Source organism: Ctenocephalides felis, unplaced genomic scaffold (assembly GCF_003426905.1).
Source record: "Ctenocephalides felis isolate EL2017-DRISC unplaced genomic scaffold, ASM342690v1 CF-g0.4_SCAFFOLD_01886, whole genome shotgun sequence".
NCBI lineage: Eukaryota > Metazoa > Arthropoda > Insecta > Siphonaptera > Pulicidae > Ctenocephalides > Ctenocephalides felis.
In genome coordinates, this window is record NW_020538040.1 from 93650569 (window position 1) to 93666589 (window position 16021).

A 16021-nucleotide genomic window follows, 5' to 3' on the forward strand; every position below is an offset into this window, starting at 1 on the left:
AAGAAAAAAAAAATCGATTTTTTTTTCTTTCATAAATCGTTACAATAACATCTCAAAAATATGCCTGTAAATATTCAAAACAAAATTATCATTATTTATACTGTGGGAGTAGTAATGATTATGACAATATATTATATTAGAAACTCCCAACATAATAAAAAAAATATAAATTTATTGACTATAAAAATATTTCGATATCAAAAATATACATGACATGTCCGATTGTTTTTTACAAATCAAAAACAGCCTGCTTGATATCGCCACACACTCCCTGCCCAGTGTTGATCTCACAGTTTAAAAAAAAAATACAGGGAAACACGTTATAAAAATGTGGTGGGAAAGCAGATTATAGCAGACCAGTGTTGTAATACTGGTCAATTACAAATTTCCATGTTTCGTCAGCAGATCCACGGTATGTGGTGATTTGACCTGCCATCAACTCCATATTCTGCATAATGTTCTCGATCTAATGGGTATTAGTTATATCAGAATAACTTAATGTTTAGAATGCATAATTTATGGGTACAGTTTCCATTTCTGCAAGCGTTGCATTCGTATCTGATGAGTTCCGATCAGAGAAAGAAGTTGGCTCTTTATCCAAATCAGGATCATTGGTTTCTTTGACATAAGAGTCCAGAATTGTGGAATCCAATAAATTATGTCAAATTTTGTTTTGATTCGTCGTTGTCACCGATAATGGGAGGTAGCATTATAAGACGATTTGTTGAGTTAACAGAGAAAGAGAGGTTGAATTGCATTCCAATGAAAAGTTCAGGCTCCAAATTATTTTTTCTGTCAGCAATAACACTGAGGTCTGGGTATACCAAATGAGTAACCTCGGAAGTCTGATCCAGATAGTAAGTGCGTTAACTATGATGGATTGGACTGGACATACCTTATAGGTCGTCACTGAAGACCAGTGATTATGGTGCTGCGTCAAAATCAATTTTTCTTAAATCTTCGAAAAATAAAACTCCTTTATCTTCATCTCCATCGTCGTGAGTCACCAATGTGGGAGTAGTAATGATTATGACAATATATTATATTAGAAACTCCCAACATAATAAAAAAAATATAAATTTATTGACTATAAAAATATTTCGATATCAAAAATATACATGACATGTCCGATTGTTTTTTACAAATCAAAAACAGCCTGCTTGATATCGCCACAATACAATAAAAACTCATTTAAGTGCCACGCCTCAACTCGACGCTTGAGTGCTATCGTACTCTTATCTGTTTCTGTGTCAAAGCTTTAAACGCGTTTTTCTCAAAACGACATTTTTGAAATTTGCGGGCGGGATAACTCAAAAAGTTCTCAACCGATTCCAATGAAATTTTGCACACATCTACTTTACAGTAATAGCTTCTAGTTAAACCTCAAACATTCCAAATTTTTTTTCAAAAATTAACCCTTTTACCAAAAAAACCATTGAAAAAAAGGTGAAAAATCGAACTTTTTTTTTCTAAGGTGTGCCAATTTACGATTTTGCGACTTTTTTAAATTTTTTTTGGTTTAACTAGAAGATATATGTTTCATGAACACGTACAAACTAATTTTTTTAAATTCAGATCACCGTACGAAAAGTGAGAACGCCCGCAAATTGATGGCGTTTTCCGAGAGGGTCTTGGCAGATTTATTTTTACGGCAGCCATTTAAAAAAAAAAAATTAAAAAAAAAATTTTTTTGTGTATTTTAATATATAATAAATAACCCTAAAAAAGTTCAAAAAGATTCAATCATTCCTTCCCAGTTTAAAAAGTCCTCAAAAAATGGTAAAAATTAAGGCGATTACATGTATCGCCCCCCTTAAGAATAACAATCGAACAATAGTTAACTCGTGATACGTTCATTGACTCATATTTAATAGTTATGTTTTCGCGACTATCATAACTACGAGTAGACAACTGTATATAGTAGAATAGAATCATTAAATCTTTAATAATAAATATTAATTTATATTTTTCTATAATAAAAAAGCGTGATATAAGAATAATAATTAATAAATATAAATGACTTAAGGAAAACTGATAAACAATTGAAGGAAGAAAAAAAAATTGATATTCGACTTTAAATCGACAATATTAGATTTTTGATTTCAAGATGATTTCAAGCGAAAGATAGAAATATTTGTTATATGCGTTATATGATAGCGAAAGATGGATAATGTGATTAAAAATATAGAAAATTTATAAAATTATTGGTTATATGATAGCGAAAGATGGATAATGTGATTAATAATATAGAAAATTTATAAAATTATTGTTGTCTTTGCGAAAAAAAGACTGCCTTGTTCAGTTTCTGAAACTCTGATAGAATCTGAACTGCCTGAATCAAACGAAATATATATTTGTTATGCAGTCGCTTATATGGCAGTTAATGACGACGCACTCGCGAAGGGCTTGCGCCCGATACGAACGAACTTGACATTGACAATGGGATTATTAAATTGCCTCCCATCGCCATGACATTAATATGTCACAACAAATAGCACATATCAAACAAACAAGTATCTGACTATGTTCAGTAAAACTCTCAGCTGAATCATCATTGTAAAAATGTGTTTTTTTGCTGTTTATCAAAAAATTGTCTACAGCATCGGCGGGGTGAATGGGGCGGCCAGGGGACAAACAGATCCAATGTTTTATTTTTAATTTTAAATGAATTTTTCGAAATTATGGCTTATTATGGCATTATTCAACCAATGCAAAATATAAATTTCATGGGTACATTTTTTACAAAGATAACACTGTATAACCTTGATCTAATATTTTGTCAGAAATCTTCATCAGCTGAATAGGAATAACTATTTATTTAATTTATCTCTTGACAAATTGTTTTTTTTTGTATTTTGATTTACTTTTATATTTACTACGTTTTATTTTTTACAACTTTGGCTCAGTTGTTTCGTTTTACCTCACCTACGTGTAAGCTTTTGTAGAGGTTATATAAAAAATCTGATGAATCTAACTTAAAATTAACAATAAATCTTATAGAACAATTAAATAACGTATACCTAAAAATTATATTAAGATCTCGTAAACTAAGCGCCATTGCTAACAAGCAAAAAAACTAAAAACGAAAGAAAATACTTTTGTTGGATTTTCAAACATTGCCGTTCATCTCCTGATAGCGACGTCGTAAGAATCGAGGCGATGGCGGGTTATACATCTTTTTCTTCCTTTACTTTCGAATATTGTTGTTGAAAATTCTTAACTTTACTAGTTTTTGAGAAATCGGCGATGGATGTTTTCACCCGCGGACCTTAAGTTCCACTCTATTATTTAATAGATAAGTCCGGGACTTTTCATTAAATTGATACATGTTTCTTTTCCGTACAATGAATCGATTAATTAAACAATAATTATTTTTTTGTAGATGTTTAAATGCGACGTTTCGGAACTAAACACGTTCTATCGTCAGATTTTTCTGTCAAAAACATTTATGTATGAAAAAACAATGTTAATGATAATGATTACAGAATATTAAAAGGTTATAAAAGAATGTATTATATACATTTTCTTAAAAAAAATGTAGAAAAAATTTATAAATTGGGAAACAAAAAATATTTGCCTGCAATATAGATCTATAAATCCATATCGCTATTTTTGTGTTTGTCAAAAGTACCTGTAAAAAAATATATAAGGATTAAGAAAAAACATATTAATACTCGTTGAATTAAAAAAGGGGGTTATTATAGAAAATATATATATATAATTTCTTCAACACACATAGTCGTCAAAAACTACGACGTGCTGTTATTTTAAAATTTCATTATTAAAGTCATGACCTAAGAAAATTATAATATTAAACACTAAATTATTAGTATAGTATTTAATTATAATAAATCAATTACAATAGTAAACAGTTTAAATTGCCAGTTAAGTTCAAATAAGCATGTATATGTGATTACATGTTAAATTATGTTGAAAATCCTTATAGTTTTTAAATAATAAACGAGGTTTTATCGTCAATTCAGATGTAACGTCAATTTTAAATCTGATAAGTTGAGTTTATTGACCTTCTAAAAAATACTAATATGCATACAAGTGCTACAGTATTATTTTTGTAGTAGAGATCTTGATTGTTAAATGATTTTGTAATTTTTTTGGGAAAAATAGAGTATTTATCTGCTCTTGGAAGTAGATAATAAATATCATGCCGCTCTTATCTGTAATTATAATAAAGGTAAATATGATGTACAAAAATTATAAGAAACGTATTCCATGTATGTTCTGATTAGAGAAAAACAGTGTCATTATCAATATTTACATTGAAAATTTACGTGATTTGAATACAGACTCAATGATATGTGTGTGAACTCGAATAAAACAGAATTAGACATAATTTTAATATTATTATTGAAATTTATATTCACACTTGGAATGAAGAGAAATTGAACCGATTCTTGTTATGAGAATGTCACATCTATTTGATATCCTTAAAAATCTAAAGGATAAATTTATGTTATGGGAATTTCATGTAGAGTGACTTTTTATTAAAACCTCAATCAATTTTCTAAAAATCTTTCTTAAAATATGATGATACTCTTCTAGCTAATAAAATAGAAAAACGTTTTCTTTCCGTTCAATGAATCGTCGCACCTTCGCATGAAGCGGCGCGTTCATCGACGATAATACACTTATAATTTCTGCCGTTCTGTCGATTGCGTATGAGAAATATAAAAATATTTATGTTGCATATATAAATCAGTTGTGGTGTAATATTACAATAATTGTTTCTCGGGCTCGCTTTTGTGACTTCTGGGCGAGATGACTCGCCGCGGCCGCAGTCAAGAGGCGGTCAGGCGACAAATCGAAAGGGGGACCGCGGCCGCGTGTACACACGTGCACGCGTATATAACAAGCAGCGTGCGATCGCGTCGGGTTCAGTAATCGCGAAATTCAAAGAAAAGCGAATCGCAAGGAGGTGACCATAGTGACGGGACCAAATCTTAATTTGTCTTCGCATGTATTTGTTATTTCAACTGTGTGAAGGAGGAACATATATCAGCACTTCAGTTTGATATGCTTCATTATATAAGTGACAGCTCTTTTTAATTTAGGAATCACTCAAGTGTGAACTTTTGTAGACGGCGCTACGTTCTCAACGCCGTCACCTTAATTCGGATAGCAGTCAATTTCTAATCATTACTTTGCTCTTCCCCGTTACATACTTTAATTTTTCGGATCTATTCTACTGTTTTCATTTTTCCTTTTTCCTTTCTTTAAACGGCCGGTGTGCGGGAAAATCTCTATGCAGCTTAAATAGATCGCGCATACATCGTGTAAAGTGCTTTCTAATAGACTTGTCGGCGTTGATACTCTGACTTGAGTGCGCAAAAGTGTTCTGTATCATTACAGTATGTGCCTTGTGTTGTGAACATTTATTATGGAATTGATTCAAAATGGGTGAATTAATTAAATCTATGTAAGTACTTTCATTAATACCGAATATTATGTTCTTTTAATAACTAAAACTGAATTATTTGTACATCGCGTTGCTAATTTCGATATTCTAATGTATGAATTGAGTTACGTGTTAAGTGATTTGTTTTTCTTGTGCTGAAGTATTGAACACATGGTTATAATATAAACTTTATATGTAAATAATCTGTATTATTAACTTTTAATTGAGAATTATTATAAATTTACCAAATTTATTATCTTTGTATTTTTTAAGGATAATTAATACTAATAAGTTTCAATATTATAGTTTATAACTTTTCAACTTACGAAAACATTCATTTATAATTTATGTGAATTATATGTTTTATAGATGATATAATTTACTGAACAAGGTTATTCTAAAAGTTGTTTTGAAAGGATATTAAAAAATATATAGTTGTTTCATTTATATTACTAAAAATGAATGAAACAATTATATTTTTTTAGTTTATATGCACGAAACATTAGCTAAACGAACCGATAATGATATATAGATTTACTCTAATTCATTTTTTACATATAAAATATATTTATTTAAATATAAATAATATTTTTTTCTGCGTGCTTTTTAATTTTTATTAGCAAACCACAATATTATTGAGTATAGGGTTCAGTTAAGTATATAATTCATAAATGTTTAATAATAAGGGTTGTCTAACCGAAGGCAAGTCCCTGATCTCAACTAAGCAAATGTTGGAAGTCACTAGATAAAATATTTTCATTTAAAAACTGTAAATAAAGGTGATCTGTTCTTAGAATAACCATTAACCAATAAGCATAACCAATCAGCGGCATTTTTATCATGACAGATATCCCATGACGCCGAATATTAATGGGTTATTTATTCTCAATTAGAAACAATTCTACATTTTTCGTTGAAAGTGTCTTTATGAAACGGTGAACATTATTGTAGATGGATGCCGAAGGTGTTTTGAACCCAAGCCTTTGGGATCGTTCAAGTATTACGTAAGCAGATTTATTACAATTATTTACCCCCCCCCCATTCCCCTTGCCAGCAAAAGTAAGCAAAGCTCTTACCCCCTATCCCCATGCTTACATAAACATTTTGCAATTAATGTATTGGTTTTTTTAAATATTGTAATTATTAGGTTATAATTATAATTTTAAAAATAAGAACATAGATTTAGGATGTAGAAAATTTTACTGATATGGTATTCAACATAGAGTAACAAAATTATTATAATCTTACGAACATAACAAACTTATTTTAAATTTTTGGTACTGGCAAAGAAAATGTAAAGTTGTCATTCGGTAAAAAAATAAAAATACTACTATGACGTAATCATCATCCAGACTCTCCTGCCCCTCATGTCAACCGAAAATAAGCAAATCAACAACCCCCCCGCCTCCGTACCCTTTGCCGCTATTAGTGGTGCTCCAGGTGGTCCTCCATGAAGATATAAATTTCTCTATAAATTGGCGTGTAGCATTTATATCGAATACTATTTCCATGATAATTTGGTAGTTTAAGTAACATTGATATTTCTGTGTGGAATAATCTTTCAGTAGCGGTGCAATGAAGGAGTGGGCCTGTGTTGTTTTCCTTATATATACATAGTGCACATACGTATAAGCAGCTCATCCGAAATAGATAATGCCTAACGATCATTAACATATATAGAGTTAGTAATGTTATTATTGGCATGTAATTTGCGGATGCATTAAAATCAAACTGAAACTGACGTGCAAACGCCACAGTTCTCGCGCACTTGTTCTTTACAATCATTATGCAATCTGGTTGTTAATTTACGTTATTAATATTTTCGGCTTTTATTGATCAAAAGCATTTATTATTTGTCTAATGCTATCGGGCAACATCATTCGTGTCAATTTAATGAAAATATTTTGTTATAAAATTATGTTACAAGATTATATCTTGTTAATTGAATTATATAAGTTGTTTATCTTTTTCATATTTATGTTTGGTCGTTTATAACAGATGCAACGTTGATCGTTAAAAAAATCAAATTATTTCATATTTTATAGAGAAAAATCTTTCTCATTCAAATCTGTTAATTAATGTTGTTTATGTAATATTTACTTATGTAACGGGAAGTTCCAGCAATTTATGATATGTGTTTCGAAGTTAAGATTTAGGTAATTAAAAAGTGCCGCGCCAACCCGTAGCAGGCAAATTTTCGTGCAATAATAGCTGCCCTGTTTCCATGGCCAATTGATGATTGTTCATTGTCCGCCAGGCCATTGACCCGGGAAGAGAAATACTATCTGTTTATACTTATGATCTAATGTTGAAGAACGATATTTGATAATTGCCAACGTCGTATATTGTTATCTCGGCTTTGAATATTATTGCTCTATAGTAATCTCCATCAGCGCCGCGTACCATTGTCATGCACCGCATGGTGATTTGTACGGGACCGTCTGTCTATGATAAGATTTTATTTTCATAAGTTCATTTTTTGGCTAAAAAAACTCTTTTTTATATTTCAATAATATGGTAAATATTTTATTTTACAATGAGTTTTTTATATTTCGTTATGCAGACACAAATATTTTGTTCTAGTAGTGATAATATATAAGTATTATAATGATGAATTTAAAGAGCACAAAGCTTCTGAAAGGAATTGCAATTTTTACCAAGTTGAAGTTATTCGACCTCTCAATTATTTAATAGTAATTGTAATTAAGCCTTAATTGAAATTTTTTACATTTCACGCATGCCTATGCATCGAACCACATGCATAAAGTAAGCACTTTATAAATATTAATCAATTAATATTTATTTATATTCGTGATACATTTAATTATATCTAGTATTTTTATGTTAAATAGCTAATGAAACACATGTTATACGTATTTCGCAATTAATTAAAAAACTATTCATGCATGCGGCAGCAAATTTTCATTTTGTCTTGTCGGAAAACTATGTTTTTCTCGCTTTTTTTACAATTATGTGTGGTTAATTAGTAATGTTAGTTAATTAATAGTTGGCCGAAGTATGAATACAAACATGGTATAAGTGCATAAAAGCAGTTTTCAGCAACATCCCTTCACATGCTATAAAATTATTGAAAGACGTACAAGAATTTTCCTCCCTATAACTTACAACTAATGGATTTAATAGTAAGATATTTTTTATGAATATGACGTAGATTTTGGTATATACAGTAATACCTCGTTTAACGCCGTATCGTTTAGCGCTCTTCTATTTCAACCCAGGTTTTTAATGGATAAATGAAGAAGATGTCGAAGAGATATTTCAAGAAGCAGCGCAGTCTTTCTAATGGTGAGCTCAAGGAATAAACTGAACAAGAAAAAAACAAAAATGTTGCTAACAATGTTTTAGCGGAAAATCAAAAGGAACTTTTGATGGTGTTTGTAAAAAGGAGTTTGTTTATCGTAACTGAAATAATGGATCAATTCATTGAAAATGATTCGAATTTTGGCAGGAGCTTCAAAGTAAGGCGTGGTGTTAGAGGTGCTCTATCCGTTTATGAAGAACTTTTAAGAGAACAACGCAAAAAAGTGCAACAACAAAGTATGATCTTGTCACAAAACGGCTAAACACTGAAAACGCGGAAGGCTGACTAAATATGACTGACTTAGAATGTTATTTGTTTTTTCAAGAATATTCGTTTTGTTATGTATATTTTGTCTTTATTTTTACATGAAATAATAATGTGGTATTAATTTGGGCTTTAAGAAATAAGTGTTTGGTTTTATTTTTAGTAAAAATAACATACTTTCTAAATTTAATACCGAACTAATTTTCTAGCCGTCTTCCCCTAACTCCAATATATCCATGTAAAGATAGCCTCGTTTAGCGCTGTTTCGCATTGCGCTCTACTTTGATGGAGCATATCCCCCGCGTTATGCAATATGCGGGATATTGCTGTATTTATATATTGCAGGGTTTTTTAGTTTTTGGCATATATTTATAAATTGCCAATATACATATAGATGTTTATTAAACCTTACAGTGCTAACTGCCAGTCTTCAGAGTTGACGGTTAGCACTATAAGGGTTGAAAGTTTAATTTCTATAACCTACTTTGCTACGATATAATTTGGTTTAAAAACTATGTCTTCCATAATATTTTAAAAACTGTTTTTTTTACAGGGCCGAACATACGGGTTTGACATTTCCCTGTCTCGTGGAGCCTTCAGCGCGGCCGCTACAACTTGTCTTTAGCGATGTCTGCGCATCCGTAGAAAAGCGACCAATCTTACGAGACGTCAGTGGAGTCGTAAGGTACTGTATCATGAAATTATCAGATATTTTATAGAGATTTTAACAATTAGTATAATTTTTTTTACATTTCTATGGGTTCCGTACCAATGCTTATGTCTCTGTGCAGTTCAAGCAGTACGATTGCTTTGAAAAAAAGTTCAGAATTTCCAAAATATGTCAAAATGAATAAAACATTTTTCTTTTCAAAAAAATTTAGTTTTCAAAAAAAAATTGTTTTTTCAAAAAAAAGAATTTTTTGTCAAATTTATAGTTTCTAAAAAATCTAATTTTTTCGAAGTAAATTTTTTTCAAAAATGTTAATCGTTTTTAAAAAAATAATAATTTTTGGTGCGGGAGGTTCCAGCAATTTGCCTTAAGGCACGATGCCTTAATTGCCTTAATTGCCTTAAGACAGAATTCCACTTACAGCTAGTTTTCTAATATATTCGAGCATTGGCGGTATGTGAAAGAGCACAAAATTTTGATAAGGAGTTACTTCACGTACATGCAATATATTTGCAAAATGCATAATGTAGTATGTCAGTTTATTGTAAAGTATGGTATCGTTTAGTGAAACTTTTATTTTATGAAATCATCATTTCATTTTGTAAATAATTGAATAATTTAAAACCTTTCGTTGAGGGTTCAATACAGGTACTTAATTTTGTTTTCCTTTATTAAATTTTTCTTTTTGTCCAAACCATTTCATAAGGGGCCGCCTAAGGATTTTTGGTCTCCCTCTCCCTATTGGTGGTATGTGGTGATATTTATAATTATTCCCTCCCTCACCAAACATCACGTGTATTTTTAGTACTTTGAAGAAGTTGTAACATTTTTTCATTTAAAAAAAAGTTTTTTTTAATTGAGATAGAAAATAATTGCACGTGATATCTTACTAGACCCTCGCCTCGCCCACGTGATATTTCGTGATTTCTTCCACCACCGATATCTCAAAAACCAGTAAAGTTAAAAATTTCTTAACAATATTTGAAAGTAGAAGGAGGAAGATGTATAAACAGCCATAATCTTGATTCTTACGACGTTGATGTCGGGAGAAAAACGGCAATATTTGAAAATCCATAACAAAAGTATTTTCTTTCGTTGTTAGTTAATGAGCACTGTTGCTTAGTTTACGAGACCTTAATATAATTTTTAAGTATACTTTATTTAATTGTTTTATAACATGTATTGTTAATTTTAAGTTAGATTCGACCATTTTTTTCATATAACCTTTACAAAAGCGTAAAATGGACCAAACGAACCTTTACTGGCAGAGGTGTAAAAATTAAAAAATAGTAAATAGAAAAGTAATTTAAGTTAAAAAAGCAATTTAACAACAGTTAAATTAAATAAATAGTTATTTCAACTCTGCCGATGAATATTTCTGACGAAAAACCAGATCAAGGTTCTTTACAGTGTTACCCTTGTAAAAAATGCGCCCATGAAATTTATTTTTTGCATTGGTTGCATAATGATGCTATTACTTTGTAAAATCCTTAAAACATTAAAATATGACATGAGACCTGGCTGTCCCAGTTTACTCCGCCTATGGGGTAAAAATGACCGGGTTTGGAAAAAATGTGTGTGTGTATGTGAATAGATTTTTTGCCGTAAATCGATGTTTTCTCAAAAACGCCTGAACCGATTTCAGAAATTTGAAAACCATTTGATATATCTAAATGAGGACTATCGTTTGTCAGTTTTGCGCGACGATCTGCCGAGCCGATTCTTTGTAATTTGGAAAAAAGTGTTAAACTTGTCGTCCACATTTAAGCTCATACTCATAATACATACATAATCATTTTAACTCACTGATTAGTTTTAGGTGAAAATCTACCGAGCCGTTTTCTTGTAATTAACTGTTGGAAAAAAAATAAGGCGATTTTTATGGAACTTTTTTGGCGATATATATCATGGTCCTATAGAACTTACTAAAATATTACGGCTTTACGACAAGTAGTTTAATTTTGAAAATTAATCAAAGTTTGAGAAAATGAGTAGTTTTTTTTGACGTTTGTTATAATTAAAATTAAACGATTTATTTGGTATAACGATAGAGTCAGTGAAAAAGTGCAAAAAAATATTAGAACAACACCACTGGATAGAGTACTTGGTCTTAATGAACATATTAAACCATTAAAGTTCTACGGAAACTGGTTCTATTATAAAAATTATTGATTTTTGAAAATTCGCTTTTAGAAAATACTCCGAGTTAACGTGATCGTTTGTTTTCAATTATGTGTAATAAATCCACCCGTAATTCTTTTAATCACTCTTAAATTAATTTAATTTTTATTGATTAAGTCGATTATTTACACATCGGGAAGTTCATGTAACTTGCCTCAAGGCAAAATACCAATACCAACTAGTTACAATGATGAATTAGCTGTAAGTTTTACTAAACATAGTCAGATAGTTCTTTGTTTGATATGTGTTATTTGTTGTGATATAGTTGGTTTGGTTTTCACAATATAATTGCTCAAAGTCGAAATGGACCTTTGTGTCCCGCTCTACCCTATCTTATTTGAATTGAATATTAATATACTATACATTAATACTTTATGTTATTATATTATTATTTATTATATGGTTTTAGGCCGGGGCAAGTGCTTGCTGTGATGGGTCCGTCCGGCTGCGGCAAAACTACACTGTTGGACTGCTTGAGCGGTCAGCGCCGCCTCGACTCGGGCAGCGTTCGTCTGAATCGCGAACGCTTGTCTAAGAAGTGGCGGCGGCGCATATGCTACGTTCTTCAGCAAGATATTTTTTTTGCCGGCCTCACGCTACGGGAAACGCTTGAATACACTGCCATGCTTAGGTAAAAATGATGACATTTAAAATATTTCATATTTATATTAATGCTCATTGCTGCACTATCTTATACAATCGTGAGACAACTAATAAACTGCCATCAATAACACATATATCACATTAATTTATAAGTAGGTATCTGGAAATAAACCTTTTCGCAGCGATTGTGTTTTCCGCTGGAGTGAGCCACCAAGCCCTAGTGATTTTTATCAATAAAAATGTATAAAATTTAAAAATGACAATTTTAAATGACAAAAATGAACAATAATAAATTATAGTTTTCAATAATTTGACCCAGAGTGATAAATATTGAATCAAAATAAAACACACTCGATGTCGTATATAGACGATGTTTGTAGCTAAAGGGTTAACAATTAAATTATTATTTGCATTTATATTCTATAATGATCAACATTTTTTATTTTTGAGGTTTCTAATAAATTTATTTCACACATAATTATTACTTCATTATTTTAATCTTATCACAAAGTAGTTCTACGTTTAATGGCATTATTTTAGTATGGCTAGAACAAACTATTGTACAAAAATTATTATCAGAAATTGGTTTTTGTAATTTATAGCTAATGTACGTAACTTTTCTATATTTATAATCAGATTTTTATTTTTATCTATCTAGATTACCTGAAAAATTACCGAGATCCGAAAAACTCCGCTGCGTCGATCACATTCTAGAAGTACTTGAATTGACAGGTTGTCAACATACGAAGATTGGGGACTATTTAAATCGTGGTCTATCGGGTGGTGAAAAGAAACGTGCAAATATTGCCTGTGAACTTTTAACAAATCCTTCCGTATTACTCCTTGATGTAAGTAGAAGGAAATAGAATATTTAAGTAACCTTTGAGTCACTTAAAATCATTTTATCATATATAATTATTACTGAATTCGATTTTATAAACATACAGAATGTTTTGTTTAAAGATTCTTTTCGATGTAAATGGATGTTTTATGTAAAAATTATTACTATTACAAATTATTTTCTTTCTTGTTGAATCTTTTATTTTTTAATTTATAAGTATTAGATATTATTATGTTATTTGTATCTTTAGGAACCCACATCCGGCCTGGACTCGCATTCTGCCGCGGCCCTGATATCTTCCCTGCAACGTTACGCCGCGCAAGAGCACAAAACGGTAGTAGTCACCGTACACCAGCCTTCATCACAAATGTTCCATATGTTCGATTACTTCTACTTTGTCAGGGCCAGACAGCATATTTTTGGGGACGTTCGCGATGTAGTCGACTTCTTTGCATCCTGTGGTCTTAATATGATAGCGCATTACAACCCGGCCGATTTTATATGTGAGTGTCGTATGCTGAGGTTTCTACGCCGGTAGGCGAATTAAATTAATCACGATATTAGTAAACAATCTATATGTAGAAATGCAAAGGAGAGAAAATTATGTGAAGATGCAGAGCATATATATGATACTACTGGATGGGCCACTGCTAGAAAATCATGTAGAACATATTTTTGAGAAATAATACAAAATCTCAAATAACTCCGTGCGAGGATTTTAAGCATATAATGTGTATTAGATAAGGGGGGCGATACATGTAATCGCCTTAATTTTTACCATTTTTTGAGGACTTTTTAAACTGGGAAGGAATGATTGAATCTTTTTGAACTTTTTTAGGGTTATTTATTATATATTAGAATACACAAAAAAAAATTTTTTTTAATTTTTTTTTTTTAAATGGCTGCCGTAAAAATAAATCTGCCAAGACCCTCTCGGAAAACGCCATCAATTTGCGGGCGTTCTCACTTTTCGTACGGTGATCTGAATTTAAAAAAATTAGTTTGTACGTGTTCATAAAACATATATCTTCTAGTTAAACCAAAAAAAAATTAAAAAAGTCACAAAATCGTAAATTGGCACAACTCAGAAAAAAAAGTTCGATTTTTCACCTTTTTTTCAATGTTTTTTTTTGGTAAAAGGGTTAATTTTTGAAAATTTTTTTGGAATGTTTGAGGTTTAACTAGAAGCTATTACTGTAAAGTAGATGTGTGCAAAATTTCATTGGAATCGGTTGAGAACTTTTTGAGTTATCCCGCCCGCAAATTTCAAAAATGTCGTTTTGAGAAAAACGCGTTTAAAGTTTTGACACAGAAACAGATAAGAGTACAATAGCACTCAAGCGTCGAGTTGAGGCGTGGCACTTAAATGAGTTTTTATTGTATAAATAATGATAATTTTGTTTTGAATATTTACAGGCATATTTTTGAGATGTTATTGTAACGATTTATGAAAAAAAAAAATCGATTTTTTTTTTCTTGTTACATGTATCGCCCCCCATAATTCCAGAAAAGACGGCGGGTACTATCTGTTCGAAACTAGTTTTATATAATAAATTATTATATTGTACAATTCGTATAAATGTATAAATGTTCGTAATTATGTAACTTTTGTTTTCTTCGCATACTCATAGTGTAAATTGTTGTATATGAATATTGAAGCTATGCTATGAGGTGATGAGGTGATGATGTGATGAGTAATATATATATATATTGGTATTTATCACTGCATATTTTTTCTGCTTAAAGTTTTTAAGCATTACATGATGTGTCATATAAATAATTGCATAAGTATAAATGTTACTAGTAATATATACTTTGTTATAGTGGAGCACATAAAGAGCACGCCCGATGTACGAGACAGAATATTATCAGCGTCGCGAGCGGCGCGTTTGGACCCGAATTATCCAATAGAACTCCAGCCGGATTATTTTACTGCACCCGCTATAGTTTGCGAAAAGTACCAACACTTGCAAAACTTTACTCTGCATCAAGACCACCATGTGCTTGCTAATGGAGGTAGAGCTAATGGCAGTGGAGTGAAAGTGCTAAGAAAATATTCAAATTATAAAAATTAAATAAACTCATCAAAATCAGCAAAATTATATTACAAAAATAGAAAGAAACAAAAAACTATAATATTCTATGATTTTGAGTTTATGTATTTTTCATATTTTGAAGATTTTCTTAACTCCTTCACTTCAGTATATATACTGTACAGAGTGTTTCTGAACGATAGTATTGTAGACCGATAGAAGCTGACATGAAATTAAATAGAAAAAAAAATCGTGCATTTTGAAAATTATGAGCCGGTAAACCGGAATTTTTGGAAAAGACAATAAAATAGTGTTAAAAATCAAGATATTTTTAAATAAAGTAATAAGTTATGATAAAAATGATAAAATGCCATAATACAAATGTAAAAATTTGAGAATTGAATTGATAAGCTTGAGTAATAGTAAATGAATTTGTTTCAAGTGTTTTTAACTGATTTTTTTTTATTATTTCTTGAAGTCGTAGTAGACGAAAGCCAAGCGGAGGCCGAAGCACGCCTATGGATGGATACCCAATCGCATGCGTCGTCCTCAAGCTCCGATACACAAGAGGGTGATTGTTGGCTGGGCTACCCCACATCTTTTTGCACGCAGTTCAAAGTAAGAATTAAATGAAATTCTTATTTTAAATATTCTCACAAAATTGTTCATTTCTATTAGGTAACTGACCATAATT

The 16021-nt window shown here is 30.8% G+C and overlaps 1 protein-coding gene across 1 annotated transcript in view; it reads left to right on the forward strand.

Annotated features, from left to right (window-relative positions):
- The window catches only part of LOC113378792 (ABC transporter G family member 14-like), a 213713-nt gene that overhangs the window by 194140 nt on the left and 3552 nt on the right, over window positions 1–16021 (forward strand). Inside the window, exons 2-7 of the mRNA XM_026619385.1 lie at window positions 9553–9684; window positions 12260–12481; window positions 13112–13301; window positions 13545–13797; window positions 15119–15310; window positions 15806–15945. Of these exons, the coding sequence (XP_026475170.1) occupies window positions 9553–9684; window positions 12260–12481; window positions 13112–13301; window positions 13545–13797; window positions 15119–15310; window positions 15806–15945 (1129 nt within the window). The remainder of the gene's footprint in view (window positions 1–9552; window positions 9685–12259; window positions 12482–13111; window positions 13302–13544; window positions 13798–15118; window positions 15311–15805; window positions 15946–16021) is intronic.